We start from the raw sequence: 26,292 nt of genomic DNA, 5'->3' as shown, positions 1-26,292 counted from the left end.
CAGTGTCCCGGTAGTTGCTGCAAGCACCTCTGAGAGAAAGCCGCCCTGGAGTTCCGACCGATGCCAGACAGTCCAGTTTCTCCCCATGTGAGTCTGGGTCCCTAGAGACTCGCCCGAAACGAGTTCAGAGCAGTCAGGAGCTTGAGACTCTCTCCCAATTGAAAAAGACAACCAAGTCCTCAGTTGCCAGCCCTTTCCAAGTGCACCTCCGTACCTCTGCACTTCACTTGCGTACCTCTTCTGAGTCTCAGTGTGCTTTTCTCTTTCCTTCCAGTTGTAGAATTTCCACTCAGCCAGCCTTCCTGTGGTTCTGGATGATGTTCGTTTTGTCTTTTAGTTGTATTTTTGAAGTAGTTGTGCGAGGCAGCAATTTCCAGTGTTTACCTATGCCGTCATCTTGGTTTCTCTGCTGATGCTGTTTTAAGTAATGACATTATAACAGGGGTTTGTGTTGTACCTGTTGTGCTCTCTCACAGCAATGCCCTTCGTATTTTACTGGCCCTCTGAATGCCTAGCACAGTTCTGTAGTGGAAATGGGAATGTGGAAACAACCTTTAAAGGAAAGTGGGGGAGGATGACCCTTTCTAAAATGCCAAGTTGAGAATCTCTGGTGTTTGACAAATAGAGGCTGCACAGAGATAGTCACTTGTAAGGGACAGCGAGTAGACAGAGTAAAGTATTAACACACAGGGATGGTATGAGGGATGCAGGTCAGTTGGGACCAGATGAAAATGGACTCTGAATGCTTTGAAACTAATTTTGAAAACATTCTCTAGGCAGTCAGGAGTCAGAGAAGATTTTTAATGGCAGAAAAATGGCAGTTATCTAAATCAAAATAATTTTATGTCCAGATTTGTACGTATTACAGCTATATACAAAATAAATTGTCATAGAAAACAAGCATGAAAAAGAACTCTCAAAATGTTCAGTAGTGGTTGTCTTTGTAATAGAACTTTAGGTGACTTTTTCTTTTCTATTCTGCTTTTCCAAAAATTCCTATATTTGTGATTGTGAGGTAAAAATAAATCATTATCATCACACCATTGTTTCATTGTGAAATCGCTGTCACATCCATGGCCTCATGCTTTCAGCTCTTTGTTTATTGAAAAGGATGAGTGTCCTAAGAACTTCCTCTTATGAGAAAATATAAATGCTCACGAGGGCAGGAACTTCAAGGAAGCATCTGATCTTCAGCTTGGCCCTATCTTCCAACTCATTTTAGGATTGCTAAAGATTCACTCCAGTCAATCCAATCCCCAGCAGGCGGTCCTGACCATCCCCAGCCAGCTCAAACCACTCAGTGTAAATACATCTGGAGGTGTGCAGACTATACTGATGCCCGTGAATAAAGGTAAGTCCTTCAGCAGGGCTGTCCTACTGTGGTTGTCTCCAGGTCTGTCGTGGGGGAAGTCCATATTCTGTCAGGTGGTGACTGCTCCCCCTTGCACAGCCTGCCTTTGGCTGTCACATGCTCCCTGGGACCTTGAGCTCTACAGCAGCAGTCGTGAACCTTTCGGACCTCGCGGACCACCAGTGATCCGCGGACCACCGACTGGCGCTGCTGTTCTAGAGCATCAACTCTAGGACTGACCGTACAACCCAGGTGGCCCGGGGCTTCTAATAGCTGCCCATTTCTAAAGCTGAATAGAGGAGGAGCACTATAAGCATTTATGAGACTTCATAAATGGATTTTTATTTTCTTAATGACAAACCCCCATTTCCACAGTTGACGGATATGACTCAGTCACCCTAGTACTAATAGTTAACAGCCTGCCTTGTCAAAATCACTATTAAAAAAGACCTTCATTTCAGTTGCACTGTGATTGTCTAGTGCTATTAGTCTAAATTGGGCTCTCATCTGTTAGATCATCCTCATTATACAGTAATTCCTATATTTCTTATATCCTCCCCTGCCCTTTCTTGCCTTTAGTGGTTCAGTCGTTTTCTGCCAACAAATCACCGACCATCCTGCCAGTTGCCGCCCCCACTGCAGTTGTCCCCAGCTCTGCTCCAGCAGCTGTTACAAAAGGTATGTAGTTTCTCACAGTATATCTGCACTCAGGTTTTATGCAAGACATTAATGAGTCCCTTGGGTCTACAACCCAAATATTTTTCAGCATCTGTGGATCAGCCACCTCAAAAATGCTTACTGTTTACGTATAAACTTGACATTGAGGGAAGCATAGAGATGTAGCATCATTTCTGCCCTTCAAGAACGTGTAATCATGTTGAAGAGAGTTGACTGAGATAGATAGTAAGTAATGAGTGATAAATGCAGGATAAGTGGATTCTGGAATATTTCAGTCCAGGACAGGAATGGGCAACCTTTTTGTGAGTGTGTGCCAAAACCAGCAAAATCTCTGACTCAAAATTCTTCTGCGTGCCAACCCTAATTTCTTGAGAACATGTTACGCCTACTTGATATCTCTTAAGGTGTACATATGTGAAGAACCTTGAAGAAATAATAAAATTCATTTGAGCAACAAAAACACAGTATATGATGATGAAAAATACATTTATTTTTTAATGTATACATGTACACTGATAGTCCGACAGAAAACTTTATGACTCCATTTGATATTATCAGTGGGACTTTTGCTGCTGCATCACTGATGACAGAGATTTTACATCAGGTTTATATTTCGTGACCTTCAGAGATACACACGAGCTACTGCTTTCATCCGTCAGGCTACTCCTATTACGAGACTTAACAAAATTCATCACTGAGAACAAAGCGTATGTGGATGAAACCAAAACACTGGTTGGATCTAGGAAGGCAGGGAGAGTTAAGGCAGAGGCATAGAAATTGCTCTTCCCCTCTCTTGTCAATCCATGTCTATGGTCTTTAAGGTAACTTGTTATGTAAAATTATTTATTTATCTAAGATGCACCTACACTGAATTTATCTGAAAAATAAAAAAGTCGATATTAAGAAAAAAATTGTAAATGGAAGATTATAAGAGAGGGTTTCGCGTGCCAGCCAAAGTTAATGGCATGCCATGTTTGGCACGCGTGCCAGGGGTTGCCCACCCCTGGTCTAGGATGTCTGATCAGGGTTGGTGGGTGTGGAGGGGAATAGGACTTTGTATGGACATGGATTGTCACCTGGATTTTAAAAGAGTGAAGCCTTTGTAGCTGTGGAGAGTCAGGAGCATGCCGGACTAAGGGGACAGTAGAGACAGACCCACGAGACCCAAGCTAACAGTTCTCCCCTTGTCTGCTGACTGTGATGACAGGCGCCATCTCAGGCCCCCGCCGTGTCCCTACCACAGCTGCTGCGGCACTTCCCTCACTGGGTTTCCACGAAGGGCCTTTGTTTCTGCCTGCACGTGTCCTTCCATCATTGTTCCCTAACAGCTCTCTCTTTGTTGCTCTTCCCTTGTAGTGAAGACTGAACCAGAAACTCCTGGGCCAAGCTGCCTCACTCAGGAGGGTCAGACAGCAGTGAAAACAGAAGAGAGTTCTGAGCTGGGGAACTATGCTATTAAGTAAGTATTTCTGTCCTTGCTAAGGGAGTTGTGCTCTGGATGTTTTTCTGAAACATTTAAAAAACCATGCCTGGGACAGTTGAGTGTGTGTAGAGTTGTGGGTGTGTATTATTAAGCCCCTTGCCGGTGGAGACCTGTCCATGTGGTGATCAAGTATTGATGCACAGCTCCCGAGTCTCCATTTTACACATTGATGGGCCTGAGGCATCACCTTACCTGTTGTCTCCGGAGCCTCAGGTAGAATTACAGACCTCCCTCCAGCGAGCTTGCCAACATGTATATACTTTGCACATGATGTAATTACTCAGGTGTGTACACGTTTTTTGTCCAAGTACCCATGTACCTGCCTAAACAGCTGCCTTTTCATGGGCCATACGCACTCATTGTTTCTAAAAACACTTCATGCCCTGGCCGGTGTTGGTCAGTGGTTGGAGCATCAGCCCATGCACCAAAGAGTCGATTCTGTGTCAAGGGCACGTACCTGGGTTTGGGGCATGTGGGGGAAGAGGCAACCAATCGATGTGTCTCTCACATCGATGTTTCTCTTCCCTCTCCCCCCGCCTAAAAAATCAATGAAAAAAATATTCTCAGGTGAGGATTAACAAACAAACCAAAAAAAACTTCATATGATTTTCCAGTTTCCAAATTGGTGCCCATCTCTGACCACATATTTTGATGTATCTCAGGCTGCTGGGGACAGTAGAAAATTAGCCGTTTTCACACAATAGTAGACAGCTTGTGAACTGGAATAACACTAAGATAGGCATTTTTATTACAGGATTTTCTGCTCTAATGGCAGTCACCATGCAAAAAGGTTCTGTGGCTATTTACAAATATAAGTAAAATAATGTCTACTATTTGCATAATTTGCCATTCCTGGGGTCTCATTTGTTTATTTAATCTGATGTTTTCTTTGTAAGCATAGAATGATCTCCTTTTATAAAGAAGGGTGTCTATGGAAGGAAAGACTGCCTGTATAATTAGTTTAAGTTTTAACTCCCTCAGAAAGGGGGAATAAGTATATAAATTTATGTGTATATATGGCTAGAAACTGTTATGTGCATTTACAACCTCAATTTTCTTTTATCCTTCTCAGGATAGACCATTTAGAGACTATCCAGCAACTCTTAACGGCAGTAGTAAAGAAGATCCCATTAATCACTGCAAAAAGTAAGACACTTATACTAAATACTAGAGGCCCGGTGCACAAAAATTTGTGCACTGGGGGTGTGGGGGTTCCCCAGCCCGGCCTGTGCCCTCTCACAGTCTGGGACCCCTCGGGAGATAACGACCTGCTGGCTTAGGCCTGCTCCCGGGTGGCAGAGGGCACGCCCAATCCCTAGGTGCAGCCCCTGGTCAGGCTCAGAGCAGGGCCGACTGGGGAGTTGGGGCACCGCCCCCTGTCATGCACAGAGCAGGGCGGATCGGGAGGTTGCGATGCCACCCTCAGTCACACTCAGGGTACAGCCGATTGGGGGGTTGGGGCACCACCCCCTGTCACACTCAAGGCAGGGTTGATGGAGAGGTTGCTGCGCCACCCCCTGTCACTCACAGAGCAGGGCCAATCAGGGGGTTGGGGCGCTGCCCCCTGTCACTCACAGAGCAGGGCCCATCAGGGGGGTTGGGGCTCCGTACCCTGTCACACACAGAGCAGGGTCGGTCAGGGGGTTGGGGAGCTCCCCCCTGTCATGCACAGAGCAGGGCCCATCAGGGGGTTGAGGAGTTCCCCCCTGTCACTCACAGAGTAGGGCCGATAGGGGAGTTGGGGCACCGCCCCCGTCACACACACAGCAGGGCGGATCAGGGGATTGGGGCGCTGCACCCTGTCACACTCAGGGCAGGGCCAATGGGGAGGTTATGGCTCTACCCTGTCACACACAGAGCAAGGCCCGTGGAGGGGGGTTGGGGCGCCACCCTCTATCACCCACAGAGCAGGGCGATCAGGGGGTTGGGGTGCCGCCACTGTCACACTCAGGGCAGGGCCGATGGAGAGGTTATGGCTCTACCCTGTCACACACAGAGCAGGGCCCGTGGGGGTGGGAGGGGTTGGGCCGTCGCACCCTATCACACACAGAGCAGGGCCGATCAGGGGGTTGGTGCGCTGCACCCTGTCACACACAGAGCCACAGGGCCATCAGGGGGTTGGGGAACTCCCCCCTATCAGGCACAGAGCAGGGCTGATCAGGGGTTGGGGCGCCTTCCCCTGTCACAAACAGAGCAGGGCGGATAGGGAGGTTGTGGCCCCGCCCCCTGTCACACACAGAGCCGCAGGGCGATCAGGGGGTTTGGGCACTGCTCCCTGTCACGCTGATCCCGGTGCCGGGAGGCCTCACTGCTCCACTGATTCCGGTGCCGGGAGGCATATTACCCTTTTACTATATAGAATAGAGGCCTGGTGCACGGGTGGGGGCCGGCTAGTTTGCCCTGAAGGGTGTCCTGGATCAGGGTGGGGGTCCCCACTGGGGTGTCTGGTCAGTCTGGGTGAGGGGATGAGGGCTGTTTTCTGGGTGGCGAGTGACTGAAGCTCCCAACGGCTCCTTTTTTTCTTTTTTTTTTTTTTATTCTGGGCCAGCTTTAGCTCTGAAGCTTCGGCTGCTGAAAACATTGATACAATGTTGCGGTCAGGCTGGCTGAAGGCCGGCTGAAAGCCGGTTTCTGGGGTTTTGTTTAGCTTCTATATTTGCAACATAGTTGCTTAGAGTTGCAGCTGAGAGGCCGGCAAGTCAGGCGGGGAATGTTGGAGTTCTCCATCACTGGAGCAAGCAAGCCTCCCTGTTCGCTTCAGTGCATGGCTGCCGGCCGCCATCTTGGCTGACAGTTCATTTGCATAAGGATATGCTGATTAGCCAATGGGAAGGGTAGCGGTCATACGCTAATTACCATGTTTCTCTTTTATTAGTGTAGATATGGGTGCATTTTTTAAAAGCTGTGAACTACTTGGAATATTGAGTCAACTTAATCACTTGTACTGTAATTCATACTGCAGTGGTTATCTTAGAGGTTTGGCTACAGCTATAGCTCATTTACAGAGTTTTAGAATTCATAGTATCTTGGTCAACTAGTTAGTCTTTTACTGTCTTTAGTGTTTGACCTGCAAGAGGAATTTTTCACATTTTTTGTATATAAATCATTAATGTGTTATGTATATCATTAAAGCTGCATTCGTTTTTAATACTTATTTATAAGGAAAGAAATTAACATTTGCCTACAGTGTGCCAGACTCTACAGGCTCATTGCATTTACTGTCTTATTTAATCAGTCTCTTGTGGGATGTCATCTCTGTTTACAGATGAGAAAATCAAGGATAGTAAAATTAAGTAACTGCAGAAGGTCACTAGCTGTGGGTGGTGAAGTAGGCTACAGCCCCAGTTCTGTTTGACTCCAAGACCTCTCATCCTCCCTCCTCCACTCACTGTTGCTCGCTGCGAAATGCATGATTGTCTGCCCTGTTGCTGCTGTTGTTGGCCAGACTGAAGCTGGCTTCTCAGCACAGGTGTTCTGACAGTAGCAGCCCCTTCTGAGGGCAGACTGCCTGTGATATTGGGCAAGATCACCCTGAACACTTAGAGGGAAGGGATGGAGCACATGATCGTATTATATTCATGCAAATATGAGAATGGTAGGCCGAGTACAGACTGCCCTGCTCATTTTACACCCAACGGTAATAACAAAGGAAGTATCTTTTTTCCTTGGTTGAAGTTTAAGGGGTCATTTTGAGGCAGTTCAAAGAATACTTTCAATAACATGTTCCTAGCCCAGCAGGAAAAATCACTCAAAAATCTTTTTTTTTTAATTTAGGTACAAATGCCTCAGGGTATTAGAGCTGGAAGGCAGTTCAGAACCTTCTTTCCCAGCATTCTCGTCCTCCAGATGAGAAAACTAGAGCCCAGGGACGTGACGTCAGGTCCCCGCCCACGAAGTTAAGGGCACGGCCAGAGCCAGGTCTCGGGTCGTCTGGCTCCTGGAGGAGTTTCATTTCCACTTATTTTAATAGCTTCAGCCAGTGGATTACCTTTCTCTACCAAAGAAGGGTGCTGTTTTGAGTGCGCACAAATGAGATGCCTTCTCTTAAGGAGAAGCATCTGAACTTGCCCAGTAAGGAACATACTTCAATGAGGAAGTCTAAAGAAACTTTGGGACATGCTTCCAACAAATAAGGCTTGAATTAAATCATGGTTTTATTCAGAGTTTGCTGGATCTGTGCCTTCTAGGTGAAGATGCCAGCTGTTTTTCTGCCAAGTCTGTGCAGCAGTATTATGGCTGGAACATCGGAAAGAGGAGAGCCGCCGAGGTAACCCATGTCTACCGTGTGCATTCTGGCCGCTTCCATAAGTCTTGTCTTATGGACCAGTGATAAAATGGGAAGCATATTTTGTTAATATTTGGTGACAGAATCTTTTCCTCAGTTACATAGCTCGTTCTTCATTACTTGTAGCTAGCCTTTGAAAGGTCCATTTTCTTTTTTTGCATTGGTAAACACTTTTACAAAATTCTTTAATGAATTTCAGTATATTAAAATTCAATCAAATGTTTACTGAGTACCTCCAGTGCGGCAGCTACTATGCCAGACAGTGGGGTTATGAGGAAACAGGGTGTACAAAGGCATGCTTGGGAGCTATGGGAAGGTCATTGTAAAGGGTTTGGGGGAGGTTGGAGGAGAGGACGTGGGAGATAATAGGTTGAGACCAGGTGAAACGCCTTGTAGGCCAACTTACACTGAGGAGAGCCATTTTATTTTATAAGCACTAGGTAAAAGTTCTTTCCCCCTTTTTTAAATTGAGGGTTAACACAATCAGATTGTTTTCTTTAGAAAAAAATGATTCTAACAAGTTAGCAGGGTGATTTACAATTGGGTGATTTGTTTGAACACTACTAAGTTGAAGAATTTGGTTATAATTCAAAAAAAAATTTTTTTAAGTGGCAAAGAGCAATGACAATGCGAAAGGTCTTACAAGAAATACTGGAGAAGAACCCAAGATTTCACCACCTGACGCCCCTGAAAACCAAACACATTGCTCACTGGTGTCGCTGCCATGGCTACACCCCACCTGATCCCGAGAGCCTGAGGAGCGACGGGGACTCCATTGAGGACGTGCTGACACAGATCGACAGCGAGCCAGGTCAGCCTTCAGGGGAGCAGCCTGAGGCCTGTCCCCTTGGCACACGCTCATCTCTTCCAACCCCTGCAGTTTACTCAGGACTCCACGAGCTACCGTGGAGAACAGGAGCCTTTGCTCACTTCTGACCCTGTGACCCCGCCCTCCCCTAACACAGCCCCTATAGAACTATTTAGGCCCAAGTGCCGTGTCCCACCAGCAGTGTTGTCCCAGGTCATACAATAGGCACACACTATGTGTTCAGGAGTCTCCTCCTCAGCACCACTTCTTCTTGGAAGACTGTGCTAATCCACCTCCTTTCCTCCAGGCAGAAGTGACTTCTTCCTTTGTGACCTTATAACCCTCCTAGATGGATCCAATCTCCCTGAATCTGGGGACACTGCCTTAGCTGTCACTTCATCTGCAGACTTGGCTAGGAAATGTACCACCCAGCGTTGGGGGAACGCACAGACGTAAACAACTAACAATGTTGGAGATAAAATGAATTGTTTTATGATAAAAACATAAGCAGCTGTGTTGTTGTGGGGGTGAGGGATCAGTGCCTAAAAGATATATTGGGAGAATATTTTGAGTTTCACCTTAAAGAGTAAGAAAGGTTGCCTGACTGGTATGGCTCAGCGGTTAAGTGTCAACCTGTGAACCAGGAGGTCACAGTTCATTCCCGGTCAGGGCACATGCCCGATCCCCAGTGGGGGGCATGCAGGAGGCAGCCAATCAGTGATTCTCTTTCATCATTGATGTTTCTATCTCTCTCTCCTTCTCTGAAATCAATAAAAAATATATATATTTTTTAAAAAAGAATAGGAAGGGTTGTTTTCTCCTCCAAACCCCATTTCTGTAGAAAAACAGAAGTTCTGCCTCCCTGTCTGAGGAAACCTGGAGCACAGGGAGGGTGGGTGGGGGTCCTTTAAGACTTAGTGCAAGTCTCATTTCCTCCAGGGAGCTTTCTCAAGACCCCAATGCAGGACGACCTCTCCCTGCCCTGATCTCCAGCAGCGCTCAATACAGAGCCTGGGGGGTTTGTCATATTTATGCAGCTAAGCTCTGGAGAGCAGAGACCACGTTGGTTACTTCTGTGCTTTACTGGTAGTAAATGTAAGGCATGATGCTCCCCATATAATGGGATCCCCGTTAATATGACTGATTAATTGTGGGCGCCCAGTCAGTAAAGCAGAAGTAGCCAGGAGCAAGGTGCTCCTCCTCCATCCCGTGGCTGGTCTGACTCGCTCGTCCATAGAGTGAGGGGTGCACTAGGCCAGCAGTCGCCACCCTTTCGACCTCACGGACCACCAGGGGTCCACGGACCAGCGGTTGGCGACCGCTGCACTGGAGCATGCCTAGAGCCCCTGCCGGCTGACGTTCTAATGCTCTTTGTTAGGTTTTGTGTAAATCAGCTTATGAAAGACTGGGTGTGAGCTGTACCTAAAATGATAGCGGTACTTCTCTCTGAGCAGTGAGAACATGGGTGACTTTCATTTTCTTCACTGCACATTTCTAAATTTTCCACATTTAAAAATATGAAAAAAATTAGTCATTAATATTTGAGGGATGGGGAGATGGTCTAGTTTTGAGTGGTATGAGTCAGAATTATGTACTGGCTATGTCATCTCAGGTGGCAGTGATTTCAACATACACCTAGCAGGGTGCCTTCTGCTTGTCTACCTCATGAGTTACTAGTTCTCATAATTACAGAGCCATCGCATTTTAGGGCCAGACGCTCAGTTCCCTTGATACTTACTCCTCTTCTCTGGGTCTCAGGCCCCTGGTCTTACCCAGGTGGCAAGTCCTTTTCTTTGGTCACCACAGCTGTTCTGAGACTGATCACCTCTCCTTTAGAGTGCCCGTCGTCATTCTCCTCTGCCGACAACCTGTGCCGGAAGCTGGAGGACCTCCAGCAGTTTCAGAAGAGAGAGCCGGAGAACGAGGAGGAGGTGGACGTCCTCAACCTCTCAGAGCCATTGCAGATAAACGTCAAAAAAGAGCAGGAGGAGAAGCAGGAAGAAATGAAATTCTACCTGCCACCAACACCAGGGGCTGAGTTTATTGGCGACATCACACAGAAGGTAGGGGCTGCGGCTTGTGGTGACACTAGATCACAAACCAGGTGCGAGATGCTTGGACATTCACCTGATAAACTCAGGCTGTGTTTCCCTTGGGCAACACAGAAGTTAATTACACGTAAAATTACAGGTGCTTGCTGAGCGTGGAATTAAAGCAAAGGCAGTAGATTTTGTTATTTTCCATCTCCTTTTTTCTCATTTGCCTCAGTAGAAACACCTTTCTCTCGTGAGGCAGGCACATCATAATCTTTCCAAGTCAGACTTCAGAGCGTGAGCTTCCCCTTGCATTTCCATAGCCCCCGGTGCCCTGTCTGCGGTGCAGATGCACCTGATAGCACAGGAGAGCAGTTGTCCCCTTTGAGAGAGCTCAGCAGCTGTCCAGCATCTGCACCTACAGTTACTCAGGACCCACAGTGAAAGGCAGTGTGTGTTGTCACTTGCAGGAGGAAGTGAAAAACACAGCCAGGCACTATTTCCAAGTATATCTGCACCACCTTTTGCAAACAGCGCCTTAGTCTGAGTCCAGACTTTCCAGTGTTTTGATCCCACTATTCAGATTCATGGCAAATCCTGATCATGGTCTCCCATGAAGAAGATGTGAGGGTAACTGTGGGATTATAATAGCATTTTTATCCATCACTTAGAATCATGAGAAATAGGATATCTTTTCCAGCTGGACATCTCCTTGGGTATCAGAGAAATGTGCTTTGTTTAAAGAGGCTGTTCTCATGTGCAAATTGGAGCTAATGCTTCCTTTGGCTCTTCCAGATTGGGATCACCCTGCAGCCCGTGGCGCTTCACAGGAACGTGTATGCGTCGGTGGTGGAGGACATGATTTTAAAGGTGGGTGCCTGCTGGCAGCAGAGGGCCGGCCAGGTGGGGCAGGCTGGATGGGTGGCAAGCTGTTTAGGGTAAGGGACAAGGACAAACAGAACAGAGATGACAAGGTTTTCTTTTGTGTTTTGTTGTTGTTAATCCTCACCTGAGGATATTTTTCCATTGGTTTTTAGAGAGAGTGGAAGGGATGGGGAGAGACAGAAAAAGAAACATTGATGTGAGACACACATCGATTGGTTGCCTCCCATATGCACCCTGGCCTGGGGCTGGGGATCGAGCCTGCCACTGAGGTACGAGGTACATGCCGGTGACTGGAATCAAACCTGGGACCCTTTCATCTATAGGCCAACTGAGCCAAACCGGCGAGGCCCACAAGTTTTAAGATTTCTCACCGTGTTCAGGCTTAAAGTTTTCTCTTTTTTGTCTTCAGACTTTTAAGTGAAGTGAAGTATGGTTCTTCTAAGTGTAAACGCATCTCCAATAAGAGTTGCTTTCCTGACGTCACTATGATATTTTTAGTGTTACCTCAAGTGCTTTTTAAGGAATTGGAGGTGAGAGTCGGTGCTCTCTCTGCTTCAGGAGGTGACAAAGGCAGTGCCTTGGGTTTCCTGCACAGATCACAACACAGCAGAGAAGTAGCCCCACTCTCCAGCCCAGCCCGAGTTCAGCTGTTCCTTTCCTGGTGTCCTTCCCGTAGCAGAGGGTGCCAAGTAACCCTCCCCTTGTTTCCTTTAAAAACAACTTCTGATTGAGAATCACCCCATTCCACTTGGAGTTGTGGCTTCTGTCATTGTGGCCTACTCTGTGTGGTCTGTTATTCCCACTTTTAATTTTTCCTGGAGGACTTCTGACCCTTAGGCACAGTTGTTTCCAAGGCGTAGGGTACGGGCTGGGTCAGATCTAGCCCTTCTTGCCTGAGAGCAGGTGGCCGTTGCGAGAGTAACAGCGTGTTCTGTTGCAGGCTACAGAGCAGCTGGTGAGTGACATCCTGAGGCAGGCGTTGGCGGTCGGATACCAGGCAGCATCCCACAACAGGTACCGTTCTCTCTGCAGCCCATGGTGTCGGGCCTGCAGATACTTCCTGACAGTTCAGTTGCTCATTAAGATGTTTTATACTTAAGTCAGTCCAGGAGGAGATGGAGGTGTCTGTGCCTGGAACATTCTCAGAGGCAGACAGACTCCAGGTTCTAGTTGGTTATTCTGAGAAAACCTGTTGGTGGTGGAAGCTCAGATTTGCCCAGAGTCTGCATCTGCCCAGTCACGGCTCTGTGGATACCATTCAGTAGGCCTCTGCTATGCTCCGGGGTTGGACAATTACCAGCTCTTTGCAATTAAAGATAGTAACAGTGTCCATTATATGTCAGACGCTGGGGCCAGGCATCCATACATTACCTGATTTTTTTTTCATTGCAAAGCCCATAGCCCCCTTTTGGAAATTGGGAAACCTGGCTTTGTAAGGTGATCTTCCCTGGCTTTACCAACACATCCATGATGAACCTAGAGGCAGACCCAGAGCTCCCTGGCTGCGAAGCCCACTCACAGGCTCCCCACTAGCTTGCTGCCGCTCTCATCATCATTGATTGGGACACTGAGTTTTGTTCTTTTCCTGGGCCCTGACAGAATGGTAGCCAGGCCCTTGTTCCACATCCTGGCATTCCTTCAGAGGAAACAAATATTTTATCTCATTGTGATAAAGTTGTAAGAGTGACTGCGGACAGATGTAAAGAGGCCTATCAGAGGACGAGGTCAGACTTCACAGGAATGTGGCATCGGGCACAGAGGCGTCTGGTGATCCGCTTCCTGTCCACTTGAAGTCCAGGAGGGGGCTGAGTGCCTTCTGGGCCCCTGCCTGCCCCCTGGCCTGATTGTGGAGATGGGGGGACTGGTGCTTTTGATGAGAACATTTGACATCACACGTGGCCCGGCAGGACTCCATCTACCGTCTTCCCAGGAGACAGGTCCTGAGGCCCAGAGCCCTGGGTACTTTGACTCAACTCTCAGTCTGTGAAGACTGAGCCACAGAATACCATTGTTCTGCGCTGCACGTGGCGTCCTTTTTCTCAGTCCTCAGCATCTTTTTCTTAATCATTCAACCAGCTTTTTGAAGTCCATGTCATATCTGTGGCTGGGAAGTCAGATTTGAGTCCTAAATATGGCTGAATAAAGTGGGTAGGCCAAGTCTTCACCAAAGTTTAAAAAAATTAATAGGAAGAGAGAGAATGCCCCCGGCCACTCCCCAAGTGGCCCTAAGCCCGTGGTCGGCAAACTGCGGCTCGCAAGCCACATGCGGCTCTTTGGCCCCTTGAGTGTGGCTCTTCCTAAGCCTTAGGAGTACCCTAATTAAGTTAATAACAATGTACCTATCTATATAGTTTAAGTTTAAAAAATTTGGCTCTCAAAAGAAATTTCAGTCGTTGTACTGTTGATATTTGGCTCTGTTGACTAATGAGTTTGCCGACCACTGCCCTAAGCCATGCCTTGTCACTTACCATTACCCCCCACCAGGGCCTGTGCAGGAGATGGCCCTTTAGATAAACTAGTAGATACTTGAGAGAATTGCACCTAACCGCCTTTGTTTTTTGGACCAGGATTCCCAAAGAAATTACAGTGACTAACATTCACCAGGCCATTTGCAACATTCCTTTTCTGGACTTCCTCACAAACAAACACATGGGGATACTGAATGAAGATCAGTGAGTGGAATGAAGACACCCCTAGAAAAGCAGGATCTGTAGCTGCAGCCGAAGCTTTGCACTGTGATGACTCTTCTGTTTGGGGAAGGAGGTGTCTGTGCCTCAGAATATCACGGTTAACGCACCGTTCCCTTCACCTAGTTCAGTGAATCACCAGAGTGTTCAGTCCCAGGTCAGATCCCTTTAGAACACAGGCTTCCTGGTTCTGGGGTGAAGCTGTGGGTGCATGCTGTCAGCTTGCATCTGTCCACTCTCTGTAAAGCTCACTAGAGGGTCCAGAGCTGGGCCAGGCCTGTGTATCGGGTCCTTCTCCCCTTGGGGCGTCCTCAAGGGGGAACCTTGGGCCTGACTCTCCCTCCAGGAGGAGAACATGAGTCTGGTAGGCTAGAGATTTCGCCCATTCTGTGGGTGGGTTATAGGCAGCCCAACGGTTAACCTGGCAACACCTGAAGGACTGGGCTCAGCACTCAGCGGGTGGCCACGGTGTGGAGAATTGGCACTCGGCCCACATGCATCGGTGACAGAATGCAGTAATGCTGTGCGGAAAACAAAGACCCGAAGGTTGCAGCCTGAGCAGAAGTCTTACTTTATGGAGCACGGGAGCATCACTACAGCCAGTCTCAGAGAGGAGGGATGGACAAGTCACAGGCAAGGAACAGATACATTCCAGCATTGGTCTGGAAAGGTTCAAGTATAACCAGGAGCTCTTAATATGTTCATACTAGACAATGCCCACAAATGCCGGCTCCTGGCAGTCTCGCACAGCTTCGTGTGTGTGCCAGGCAGCAAGCTGGTGCCACAGTTCTCGGGTCACCCAGGCTGCACCAGGCTGAACGGCCAGTGGGAGCAGCTCCTGCGACAGCCCCGCCAGGACTGTCTGTCCTGTCAGATTCCATTTCCCCTTCTCAGTCATGTTTTTTTTTGCAAGAAGGAAAGTGTTTCAAAGAAACACTGTGAGTGCCTTAAAGGTGGAGAAATGACTGCTGAAGCCGAAAAACAGGGGTACCTGCTCAGCAGTGAGAATAGACGGTCCGTGAGCAGGGGGGAGGGAGAAGTGAGGAGGAAGGTAGCCCTGTACCTGGATGACGTCCAGTTCCACTGAAGGTCCGCTACCCAGGCCTCCTAACAGTCTGTGGAAGTAATGAGTTTATTCCCAGTCAGGAAGCTGCCGAAGACAATTTGAAACCTGTGAGTCGGAGTCAAAGGAACTTATCTAGGCAACATAACTCGTGTTTTCATGAGTCCTGCAGATGTTTGTCAGGAAAAGAAGGTGGGGAGGTGACACCATGAGAAATCTACCCACTTTTATTCATCTGAGGATTGCAAATGCAGGAGGAGGTCTGTTCAGTAAGACAAGGGTGCCCTGGCTTAGTGGTAAAATAGGTAGTAAAGGCTCAGCTAGTCACACACGGATGGGGTGTGGGCAAGTGCGTGGGTTCATTCAGCAGTGGAATGTGACAGCCACGGGACAGAGTTTCATCCCAGTGAGAACAGACGGACTACAGGGATGAAAGCCTAAAGAAATTACCTTTTTGAAAAAGAAATATTAAATTACTTAACAGCCCCCATATGTCTGTATTTGTATCATAATGTGTAATATAATTGTGTAACAGAAATACCTACAATAAATCTTTTAGTATTTGTGATGCGTTTTCTGAATTTGAATCACTACACTTTGATCGAGTTCTTCTTATATTGCGTTAGAAAGAGCCAGGATGGGGCAAAGATATAGGTATTTGTGTTAAATTCTCCCTCTTCTTTCCAAAAAAGAACATGAGGCTATCTGTGCAAGGTAAAGGATAACAGTTACGTGTCTGAAAAAATTTTGGAAGATCCATGTTGACCCTGGACATACTGATCTCTGACAGCTCGAGGCAAAGGAAAGCTGCTGAGCTGAGCTCAGAGCCTCCTCACAGCCACCGTGGAGAGGGACCGGCTCTGCCTGACACTCGCGGGCGTGGCTGGCAGGAGAGAACTGTCTGTACTGAGGTCTTGAAGAAGTTACTCCTGAGACAGTCCTGCGTGGCCATCTGCTATCATGGTGGCTAAAATCTACAGAAATGCAGAAACATTTCAGAATGACCGCTCTGTGTCCACCCTTCCTGAGAACCTAAGGTTTGGAAAGCCCTTCCTTCACAGGGAGGGGCTTTGTGACATCCAAGTGTAGAGCTTTTTTGGGACCAGACCTCACTAGTGCCGACCTTCAGGGAGCTGAGTGCCTGGAGGAAGGAGAACGGGGCACTGCTGGGCTCCCTTCCTGCGTGTTCTCTCAGCCAGAGACCCGACACAGGCCCCGCTGTGCTGAGGACCCTCTTGCTGGTGGAGGACGGTGTGGGCGGGCTGCAGGGCCAAGGCTTCCTCAGAAGCTGCTCTCGTAGTTTAGCCTAAAGTCCTGGCGTTACTAAATTCACAGGTGTGGAAGGATTAGTATTTGAGGCGGGTTTCTGAGTTCGAAGCACCACAGAGCGGGACTTGCTCTGAATGACCAGCTGAAAGGACCACAGGGCTTGCCTCCACGGGGCCTCTGGGCCGCCTCCAGCTGGTGGAGGGGCTGCCGGCAGGGCTAACCTTGCTTATGGAATCAGGAATATTGAACTCTTCCTTTTGGCTGACGTTAGCTAACATTGAACTGTCTTTTATTTTTAAAAACTTTTCTCTTTACAGGATTAATACAAAAGTGCTTATTATATAGAAACTTTAGTAAATATAATGAGTAAAAAAATTTAATTACCCGTAAATCCGCATCTTAAGGATATCTACCATTAATATTCCAATGCATTTGTCACTGTATGTTATATATGTGATTTGGGACCACATGGATGAAACTGTTGTCTCAATTGTCTTTTTCTTTTTATTAACTTTTTTTAAAGTGTATTTTTATTGATTTCAGAGAGGGAGAGAAACATCAATGATGAGAATAGTTGATCACCCGCCTCTTGCATGCCCCCTACTGCGGACTGAGCCTGCAACCTGGGCATGTGCCCTGACTGGGAATTGAACCCTAACCTGGAGACACTCAACCACTGACCCACACCAGCCGGGTCCGTGGCTTCTTAAGTCCACTCCAGTAACACAATGTTAGGCCTTACTAAGACCTAGAGCCAGTGAGAGGAAGTTTCTTCGAACCCAGATGTCCTTTTAATTAATGAAGTCTGGTTAGGAAGGTTGTCAGGTTGGGGTGTTTGAAAAGCCCTGTTCTAGTGCAATTCAAAAAGGTCTTTGGGCATGCAAGTATGCCAGCAAGAGGCAGGCTCGGGGAGGGAAGGCACCGCCAGGTGTGCCGTGTGAAGGGCAGGTCTGAGTGGGAGGGACTGTGTCAGCATCCGGGGAGATGGAGCAAAGTTGCACATGAGAATAGAGCTGGCTCCCTGAGAAAGGGGTAGGAAAGAATTATTACAAAGCTGTACTCTGCTTACTGTCCAAGGCACCCTGCACATACACCCAGACTCCTAGCCAGGTCAGGGGGTTTGCCTCATTTTGCAGACGAGGAAACGGAAGCTTAAACTGCTCACAGCTAGCGAATGGAGAAGTCAAGATCTGAGCCCAAGACTAGCTTCAAAGACAGTTGTTTACCTAGGCTCCTGAGAGGGGGGCTCGTGGGGGAGCTAAGTGACGGGAGGTCGGTGGGTTTTGTGAGAGGCCACATGCAACGCCGGTGTGGACTGCAGCCAAGCGAGGGTTCTCGGGCTCAGTGAGCCTCCAGGTATCTGCTGCAGCCGGGAGACATTCAAGTGCTTATTATCAAGAGGAGGATGAAGGAAATTGTAGGAGAAGGTGCTCGTTTATAATTAAAGAAATAAACAAAAAATTGAAATAGTATATTTTTGCGTTTTAGTAAAATCTGAAACTGTCTCATTAATCTGTTCATTTCCCACAGAATGCCCTGCAGCAGTCTCTTTTAGCAACATCTAATGTGCAAACCAATGAAGTCTGAAATAATAGAACCCTTTGTGTCAGCATATGGTTTTGGTTTTGCCTTTAAAATGATTCTTGGAGCATTTCCTTTGCTGGAATGAGGGGAAGGGCTATCCTACCAGAGCTAGCACCTCTGAGGGGTCACTCCCTTTGCAGCCTGAGCTAAAACACAGCCCCACCTCCACGCTGAAGGGCTTCTAAGACCCAAATGTCACCTCTTGTGGCTGAAATAAGTGCTCCAGACTAGAGTCCCCCTCGGGCTGGAGAGAGAAAAGTCCAAAGGGAATCCTTGTGTCTCCTTACACCAAATTGACGTAGGCTGTACCTCCATCTCAAAGATGGGACATAAACGCCTTCAAGGGTTTGAAGGGCTGCTGTGCAAAGAGGGGACCAGGCTTGTTCCCCACAGACGCACTAGCTGGAATTTTAAAGGAAAGAGAGTTTTCCAAAGACAAAATGAGCTGCCTCCTCAACAGGCAGTGAGCTCCCTGTCACTGTAGCAGGGCAGGCTTGAGAATAAAGGCTGGTGTAGATGACATTTTAAGGACTTTCAGGGAATGAAGCTAATACTGCAGTCTTCTTTAAAAAAAGGAAAGAAAAAACAGCTCCCGGCCGGTGTGGTTCAGTGATTGAGCATCTACCTAGGAACCAGGAGGTCACAGTTCAATTCCCAGTCAAGGCACATGCCCGCTTAGCAGGCTCCATCCCCAGTAGGGGGCATGCAGGAGGCAGCTGATCAATGATGCTCATCATTAATGTAACTCCCTCCCTCTCTGAAATCAATACAAATACAGTGGGGCCTTGACTTACGAGTGTCCCGACTAACGAGATTTTTGAGATACCAGCTGTGTCTCGGCCGATTTTTTGCATTGAGTTGACAGAGTAATTTGAGTTAATGAGCTCCTTAACGAGCTCGGTCTCGGAACGAATTAAACTCGTAAGTCAAGGCCCCACTGTATATATCTTTAAAATAACATTAAATTAGAATTATTTTTAAAAGCTCCCAACCATGGCTGTGTAGCTCACTTGGTTAGAGCATCATCCCAATACGCCAAGGTTGTAGGTTTGATCCCTAGTCAGGGCACATACAAGAAATAGCCAGTGAACACATGAATGGGGTAGAACAGCAAAGCGATATTTCTCCCTTCATCTCTCTAAAATCAGTAAATAAAGTTTGAAAATTGCAAAGGAAAGCTCTTAATTCTTAGCCAGTGTGGATGGTAGTTCCCTTCTAGTTATCAGTACGTTAAGGGGGAAACTGGAATTAGTAAGAAAATGTGGGGCTCAGAAACCTTCCACAAGGTAAATGGCATCCATTCATTGAATACTTCAAGCACGCATCCCGAGAAATTCTTTGTTAAAAACGTAAGGGTCGCCGAACCGGTTTGGCTCAGTGGATAGAGCGTCGGCCTGCGGACTAAAGAGTCCCAGGTTCAATTCCAGTCAAGGGCACATGCCTGGGTTGTGGGCTCAGTCCTCAGTAGGGGGTGTGCAGGAGGAAGCCAATCAATGTTCTCTCTCATCATTGATGTTTCTATCTCTCCCTCTTCCTTCCTCTCTGAAATCAATTAAAAACAAAAAAAGAAAAACAAAAACACCAGGGTCATGTTGGCCATAAAGAAACTATGTCTTTAAAATTGAAACCCTGTGATTGATAATTTGTTTCTTTTGGCAACTTCTTGCTGGTAATTATGGATCACATGCAGGTGATAACCTAAGGTTTCTTCTACAGCTTGAACATGTGGGACCATTTGTCGGAACAGCCAAGACCGTTACCTTGGTTACCGCAGGCTGTAAGTTACCATGCAGCCAGGAAAACAGCGGGCATGACTGGCTCTTTCAGGGACCTGCTGTCCACATGCCTCAGCGCCCCTGGGCCAGTTCAGTTCACAACAGAATTCATCCTCGAGTTCTTCCCGTTTAAAAATAAGGGTGGTCCGAAATGGGCAATTAAAAGATCGGGAGCCTTCGCACGCTTCCCGAGGATGGCTGAGGTCCAGAGTTGGGTTGAGTGGTTCCATGTCCTTCTGCGCCAGGCCTGCAGCCCGGTGGCAGCTGCGGGGAGTGCACCCCAGGGGGAGAAGGCAGGAGCCGTCCCCCTCTTGACAGCAGGGGACTGTCGGTCCCAGATCTCACCCGTTTCCAGCCCACTGGCTCTCTGCTCGGTGGGAGTCACACGTTGAGGATCCGGGGAGCCGGAGCCTGGAAGATGGCTGAGGCGTTAGGAGTGAACGTCTTCCTCACCTCAGGGACCTGAAACACGAGACGTGGCACAGATCAGTGGGCCTCTCCCCCCACTTGCCCTCCCTCAGCTCCGGAAACAGTTCCTCCTCTCGGCCCCCCTTTGTCCTCTGCAAGTTGAAGCTACTAACCTGAAGGGTCTTCGGGGGAACCTCCACAGTGGGCAGGGTCACTGCATAGTAGGTCAGATATGGCACATGACCTTCCATCCTGCTCCCTGAAGCCACCTCCGGGTGGAATCGGGAGCTGAACAGTCCCCACCTCCCTTCCATTTCCACGCGAATGCCTGTCACTACTGCTTGGCGGTCAAAGGTAAGACTGGGACTTAGGCGGGAAAGACACCTGCTCACCAGAGAAGCCAGCACTGGGGACACCACCTGGCCAGTGCAAAGGACCTTGGGTTTCTGTTTAGACACTGCTGCTCCAGCCATAATGCCATTTACACCCTGCAATCTGACCCCTAGTCCCTAATCTGGGGAGGGGAGGGGATGGAGAAAGGCCTGTCCCACAGGCCCCGCAGCACCAGCTCAGGCTGACCTGGAAGCCGGCCCCAGGGCCGCCGGCCCATCCAGAGCTGTGGGCTGTGATCACCGTGGTCGGTTTCGCCTTTGTAGATCTTGCCGGCTTGACTCCAGTCCAGGCCTGGAATTCCTGTCTGGAACAGAGACCAGGGTCACAACCTCACAGAGTCAGCCGCTGCTGCCCCTGCTCCTGCAGGGCCACTGCCCTGGCCCGTGATTCGAGGAGAATCCCCCGGCCATGCCCACTGCTGAAACGCTGCTTCAGCTCCGGGGGCTCCTCCCTCACAAAAACTAGTTGTAGTTGCAAAGGGTGTGCTGCCCGGGCACAGCCACTTCCTGGAGGAAGCGCACCTAGCTGTGCCCTTCACTTCTGAGTCTCCACCTGCACCGTGAAGTTGGCTCACCTGACCCCCCAAGGAAGTAGCAGCAGAAACTAAACTCCCACGTTGCAGATGAGCAGCTGGCTCAGCTGCGCGGAGAGTTAGGAAAGAACCGTTGCCACTTGCGTCTTACTCGTCCCAAACTGCAAACACCTGGTGTGTGCTGGGCCTAGGAGACAGCCAAGCCCCAGCCCTTCCCTCCAGTGCTCCCTGCATTGTCTCTGGGACGCCTCAGGGGCCCCAGCGGCCCAGAGCCAGGGACGGTGCCCACTTGCAGCACAGGTCACTGAGGACCCCGTGCCCAGAGAAGGTGCCGGCCTGGAGAGTGCCCAGCACAGCAAAGTCCTCCGCCCCTGGTTGCAAGTGAGAAGGAAAATAAGGCTCAATGTTACTTCTAGTTTTTAACCATTTGTCTTAACTCGTGCAAAAGAGAATAGTCATAGTGACCATCGCAAACCCTACAAGATGGTCTGGCTCTTTTGCAAGGCTCTACACTCAAGCATCGGTGCAGGGAGGGGAGGTGGCATGCAGCAGGGAAAGCCAGCCCCCTGGAGGGAGGTGGCAAGTGACGGGCTGCCACCACCTCCCTCCATGTCCTGGGAGTAGCATTCTTTAGATGAAGACTTAATTCCTCTGAACAGAAAAGGCCTGTTTTAATTACATCAACACTACTAGCCGGTAGCTCAGGAAGGCAGAGCCCTGCCGTGTCCACAGGAGCACATGGCCTGGCGGAGGCTGTATTTGGTGGCAAGTGTCCAGCTGGCTGGGCAGCACCACGTGTGGGCTGGATCCACTCCCGTCTCATCCCACCCACAGCCCTGGCCTGGTTTCAGGCCCTGCAGTCAACAAAGCTGCCTTTTCTTGGCAGCGGTGCAAGGAGCAGGGAGCAGCCGTGTCTGTCCGGGGTCAGCACTCGTATGCCAGGAGGCGAGCGGGCCAGGGCCCTATCGGATCAGTTTTGCCTCTGAAGCTGCAGGGTTCCCGAGACCGGCTGCCTGAGCCATCTGCTGCTCTGTTTCTCCTGGGGGAGCAGGTCCTCCCCTGGGCAAGCCCGTCTGTCCCCAAACTGAGCTGGGCCTAGGGCAGTGATGGCGAACCTTTTGAGCTCGGCGTGTCAGCATTTTGAAAAACCCTAACTTAACTCTGGTGCCGTGTCACATAGAAATTTTTTGATATTTGCAACCGTAGTAAAACAAAGACATATTTTTGATATTTATTTTATATATTTAAATTCCATTTAACAAAGAAAAATCAACCAAAAAAATGAGTTTGCGTGTCACCTCTGACACGCGTGTCATAGGTTCGCCATCACTGCCCTAGGGAATAGCCTGTGGGGTACACATTTGGTCTCTGAGGTGAGACACACGGTTCCACTGCCTGCTCCTTGGGCCTGTGCCAGCTGCTCGACAAGACCGGAGCTGATTGCAAAGGTTCCTGTGAGGTCTTGGGGAGATAACCGGAGGAAGTCCTGAGCCTGGTGCCCAGAACATGCTACGCAGGGTGGCAGCTAGTGCCTGATGTGTCACTGGAGCGGGGAGGACCCAGCAGGACGTTCAGACCTGCCATCTGCTCACCACAGAGGAGGGACCGCTTCTCAAGCCCAGCCTCCAAACATCCAGTGAGGAGGAGCCAGTGCCACACGAGGCAGCTGCTCCCTGCTCCCTGCTCCCTGCCCGTCAGTTCTGACTCTTGGAAAGTGCTCCTTGCCCTGAGCAGAAGCTGCTCCCTGCCATCACCCCCTGTCCTGCTGCTGGCCCCCGGGACATCAGCCGGTGAAGGCGCTGCACACCCAGGACCGCTGCCCTCCCAGACCTCCTCCTGGCTCAGGGCCCGAGTGCAGCAGTCAGGACCCACCACCTCCTTCCCTGCCCCGACTCCCACACGCCGAGAACAGGAGTCCATGAACACAGACCACCCGCTAACAATCACTCCCCATCGAGCTCTTAAAAACTGCAGGCCCGTGAAGGCGGTGGAACGTTCTACATGTCTTGATAATGGTGGTGGTGCCCAGGCTTCTACCAGTCATCCACTTACAGTGGATGTATGTCACTGTATGGAAATTACGTCTCAGTTGATTCGAGCCCCAGCCAGTTTGGCTCAGTAGACAGAGCATCGAACTGTGGACCAAAAGGTCCTGGGTTTGATTCCAGTCAAGGGCACGTACCTCGGTTGCAGGCTCCTCCCCGGCCCAGGCTCTGGTCAGGGCTCGTGCAGGAGGCAATCAATTAATAGGTTTCTCTCACATTGCTATTTCTTTCCTTCTCTCTTCCACTCTCTTTAAAAATAATAAATGAAAAAATATCCTTGGGTGAGGATTAAAGAAAAAAAATAGTTGATTAGAAAATAAAACTGAGGTGGAAAGTTTATACCTCTTTGCTCCTTTAATACCACAAGTAGGAATTTATACTAAAGAAATTATGATAGGAGCAAAGATTTAGCTATAAGGACGCTTATAATAGAAGTGTTTTTTTCCCTCTAAAATTTTTTAAAAATATATTTTATTGATTTTAGAGAGGAAGGGAGAGGGAGAAACAGAAACATCAATGATGAGAGAGAATCATTGATTGGCTGCCTCCTGCACGCCCCCCGCTGGGGATCGAGCCCATAACCCAGGCATGTGCCCTTGGCCAGAATCGAACCTGGGACCCTTCAGTCCGCAGGCTGACACTCTACCCACTGAGCCAAACCAGCCAGGGCTTCCCTCTAAATTTTTATTTATTTATTTTTGGTTACTCCTCACCCGAGGATATTTTTTCCATTGATTTTTTTTAGAGAGCGTGGGAGGGAGAGAGGAAGGTGGGGAGCGTCAGAAACATCCCTGTGAGAGAGACACATGGATTGGTTGCATCCCCCACCGCCCGACTGAGATCGAGGATCAAATCTGCAACGGAGGTATGTGCCCTAGACCTGGAATCAAACCCTCGGTCTTTCGGTGCGCGGCCGGCCGACCGGCCAAGGCAAAATATTGTTTACTTTTAAAAGGTAACACCTGGGCGCTTTTTCTTTTTAAAGCGACAGTGTGAGACAGAGTAAAGTGCAAAGTCGGTCTCCTTCCTCGCTAGCAGCGCCCCCCCGCCCCCACAGGTTACCACCCCTCAGCGATCTCCTTGCTTGTATGTGTACATCAACGCCCCTTTTGAAAACGGAGTAGCAGGCATGCTGTTTTGCATCTTGCTGGTTTGACCTGGGCCTATTGAGGAGCTTCTGTTATCAGTACCTTCTCGGCTCCCAGTGGCCCATCCTTTGGCGGAGCTGCAACTATCCAGCCCCTCCGCGGGACAGGGGGCTGTTTCCACCTTCGGCTGTACAATGTTGCAACGGACCTTATATTCCTTAGCTCCACACCGCCCCCCCCCCCCGCCCCCGGGCAATTCCTGGGAGCGAAGTAACTGCTCAAAGGGGCAGTGTTTTTAACAGCCCAGCTGCTTGGGCCTCACCACCAATCCCCCAGAGCGCACGGGCCAGAGGGGGCTCAGGCAGTCCGCCTGCGCGCACCCCTCCTGAGGCCGGGCCCCCCTGGTGGGAGTTAAAGGGAAGCAGATTCACCTCCAAGGCAGGCTTTCTGACGGCGCAGCCCGAGATGGGTGCGGGGCTGGAGGTGAGGTAGTGAGCTCTCCGTCGGCGGAGGTATTGGCTCATTCACTCTGAGGCGGGTCGGGGAGCAGCGAAGAGACCCCTGCCGCGCCCAAGGGCCAAAGGGAATGATCTTCGAGGCCGCCCGCCGCTCTCGAAGTCGTGTGGCATGGGGGTTCCAGGCGCCCCCTCGCCCCCACCCACCCGTGTCCTCCTGGCTCCCGGCCTCGGTTTCCTCCGCCCACCAGGTCTGGACGCGATGCGCTCCCTGTCCCCAGCCCCATACCTGTACGACGAGGTCGCTGCTGCAGCCGCGTCCGCATCTCCGATGGGGAGCACGTAGATCCCCTGGCCAGGGGGTGCGGGAGAGGTGCCCCTTCGGCCGCCTGCCCCCGGCCTGCGCCCCTGCGTCGCATCTCTGGGCCTCGCGGGCGCGGGCCACGCGCAGAAGTCCCGCTGGTACTGAGTGAGCGGCACGTCCCGGCCGGGGTCCCGGGCGCCTGCAGGGGACGCGCCCGTGCGCGAGGCGGCACCGCCCGGGCCCGGCTCCTCGCTCTCTAGGTCCGAGTAGTTGTGAAGGGTCAGCGGCACCGCCACGTCCGAGCGGTCCAGCTGGTTCCAGCGCCGCGCCAGGCAGCAGAGGCGGCTGATGCAGGGCCACGCCATGCCGCCCCGCGCCCGCCCGGCGACCGGCTCCCCGCGCTCGGGCAGCGCCGCCCCGCCCGGCGTCCCCGCCCCTGCGGCCCTCCCCGCGCCGCCGCAGCGCCGCAGCTTGGCCGGGGGTGGCCGTAGGCGAGTGGGGAGGACCGGGGAGGTGCGGCTGGGACCCGTGTGCACAGCTGGAGCGGAGCGAGCCAGAGAAGACCGCGCGAGCGGAAGGGCGCCGATGCGGGGATCAGGGGGTGGGGTACGAAACTGCCTGGAGGCATTGACGAAGGTCCAACTTTCAGAATGTTCCCTAATTTAGTCCAAGTTCCCTAAATGTTACCTTACAAATCAGGCCTGGCTTTGTGGATCGCCCTCAGCCAGCACCCGGGTTTGTCTTGGGGACCGCGTGGCCGTGGTGAGGCTGCCGCATTCGGGCCGGGCTGCACCTCAGGGACTCGCAGTCACGCAGGGGAGGCGCGGCGATGAGAGGGACACGGAAAACTTGGGGCCATGCTTCCCAGAGAAAACGCATCAATCAGCTGTGAGTCACCAGTATTTGCCTTAACAATGCTCAATGTGTGACAACCAACCCACTTTTCATTGGGAATTGGCATTAGCCCTCAGCGGACCTTTCCCACGTTCTAATTTGAAAGCATGGTGGAAGGCTTTTAGTTTATAAAACTGCCACACATCTTTGGCCACTATGCTAACAAACATAGTGGAAGATCTAGTAACATGGACAGGCAGCCACAACGTGTACAGTCAGAAGCTAACCCTGTAATGATGACTGTAAATTATCATTATAATCACTATAAATTC

General features: G+C 49.9%; 2 protein-coding genes across 8 annotated transcripts in view; one reads left to right on the top strand and one right to left on the bottom strand.

Annotated features, from left to right (window-relative positions):
- YEATS2 (YEATS domain containing 2) overlaps positions 1 to 15,841 on the top strand; it is a 99,457-nt gene extending 83,616 nt beyond the window's left edge. For all 7 annotated transcript variants that reach the window (XM_070406709.1, XM_070406708.1, XM_070406710.1 and 4 more), the window contains 10 exons: positions 1,223 to 1,351; positions 1,931 to 2,029; positions 3,386 to 3,488; positions 4,585 to 4,658; positions 7,700 to 7,779; positions 8,407 to 8,608; positions 10,442 to 10,668; positions 11,434 to 11,508; positions 12,464 to 12,537; positions 14,091 to 15,841. In XM_070406709.1, coding sequence (XP_070262810.1) covers positions 1,223 to 1,351; positions 1,931 to 2,029; positions 3,386 to 3,488; positions 4,585 to 4,658; positions 7,700 to 7,779; positions 8,407 to 8,608; positions 10,442 to 10,668; positions 11,434 to 11,508; positions 12,464 to 12,537; positions 14,091 to 14,199 — 1,172 coding nt within the window. In that variant the 3' untranslated portion in view covers positions 14,200 to 15,841. The remainder of the gene's footprint in view (positions 1 to 1,222; positions 1,352 to 1,930; positions 2,030 to 3,385; positions 3,489 to 4,584; positions 4,659 to 7,699; positions 7,780 to 8,406; positions 8,609 to 10,441; positions 10,669 to 11,433; positions 11,509 to 12,463; positions 12,538 to 14,090) is intronic.
- On the bottom strand, positions 14,400 to 25,491 carry MAP6D1 (MAP6 domain containing 1). The gene is made up of 3 exons (XM_070406714.1): positions 25,112 to 25,491; positions 20,889 to 21,006; positions 14,400 to 20,363 (listed from the first exon to the last, which is right to left on the bottom strand). Exons 1-3 carry the CDS (start codon positions 25,489 to 25,491, stop codon positions 20,283 to 20,285), a joined length of 579 nt encoding a protein of 192 aa, XP_070262815.1. The 3' UTR covers positions 14,400 to 20,282.
- Between the last annotated feature and the right edge of the window lie 801 nt (positions 25,492 to 26,292).

Source organism: Myotis yumanensis, unplaced genomic scaffold (genome assembly GCF_028538775.1).
Source record: "Myotis yumanensis isolate MYYU_CA2020_CCGP unplaced genomic scaffold, mMyoYum1.0.hap1 SCAF_2, whole genome shotgun sequence".
NCBI lineage: Eukaryota > Metazoa > Chordata > Mammalia > Chiroptera > Vespertilionidae > Myotis > Myotis yumanensis.
This window is presented reverse-complemented; position numbering and strand designations above follow the sequence as displayed.

Excerpts from the sequence above, each read along its gene's own strand:
- MAP6D1 (XM_070406714.1), bottom strand. The coding sequence starts at position 25,491 with ATGGCGTGGCCCTGCATCAGCCGCCTCTGCTGCCTGGCGCGGCGCTGG. Across the intron at positions 21,007-25,111 it reads GCAGCGACCTCGTCGTACAG|ACAGGAATTCCAGGCCTGGA; the intron begins GTATGGGGCTGG and ends TCTCTGTTCCAG. Across the intron at positions 20,364-20,888 it reads GCCCTGGGGCCGGCTTCCAG|GTCCCTGAGGTGAGGAAGAC; the intron begins GTCAGCCTGAGC and ends CTCGTGTTTCAG.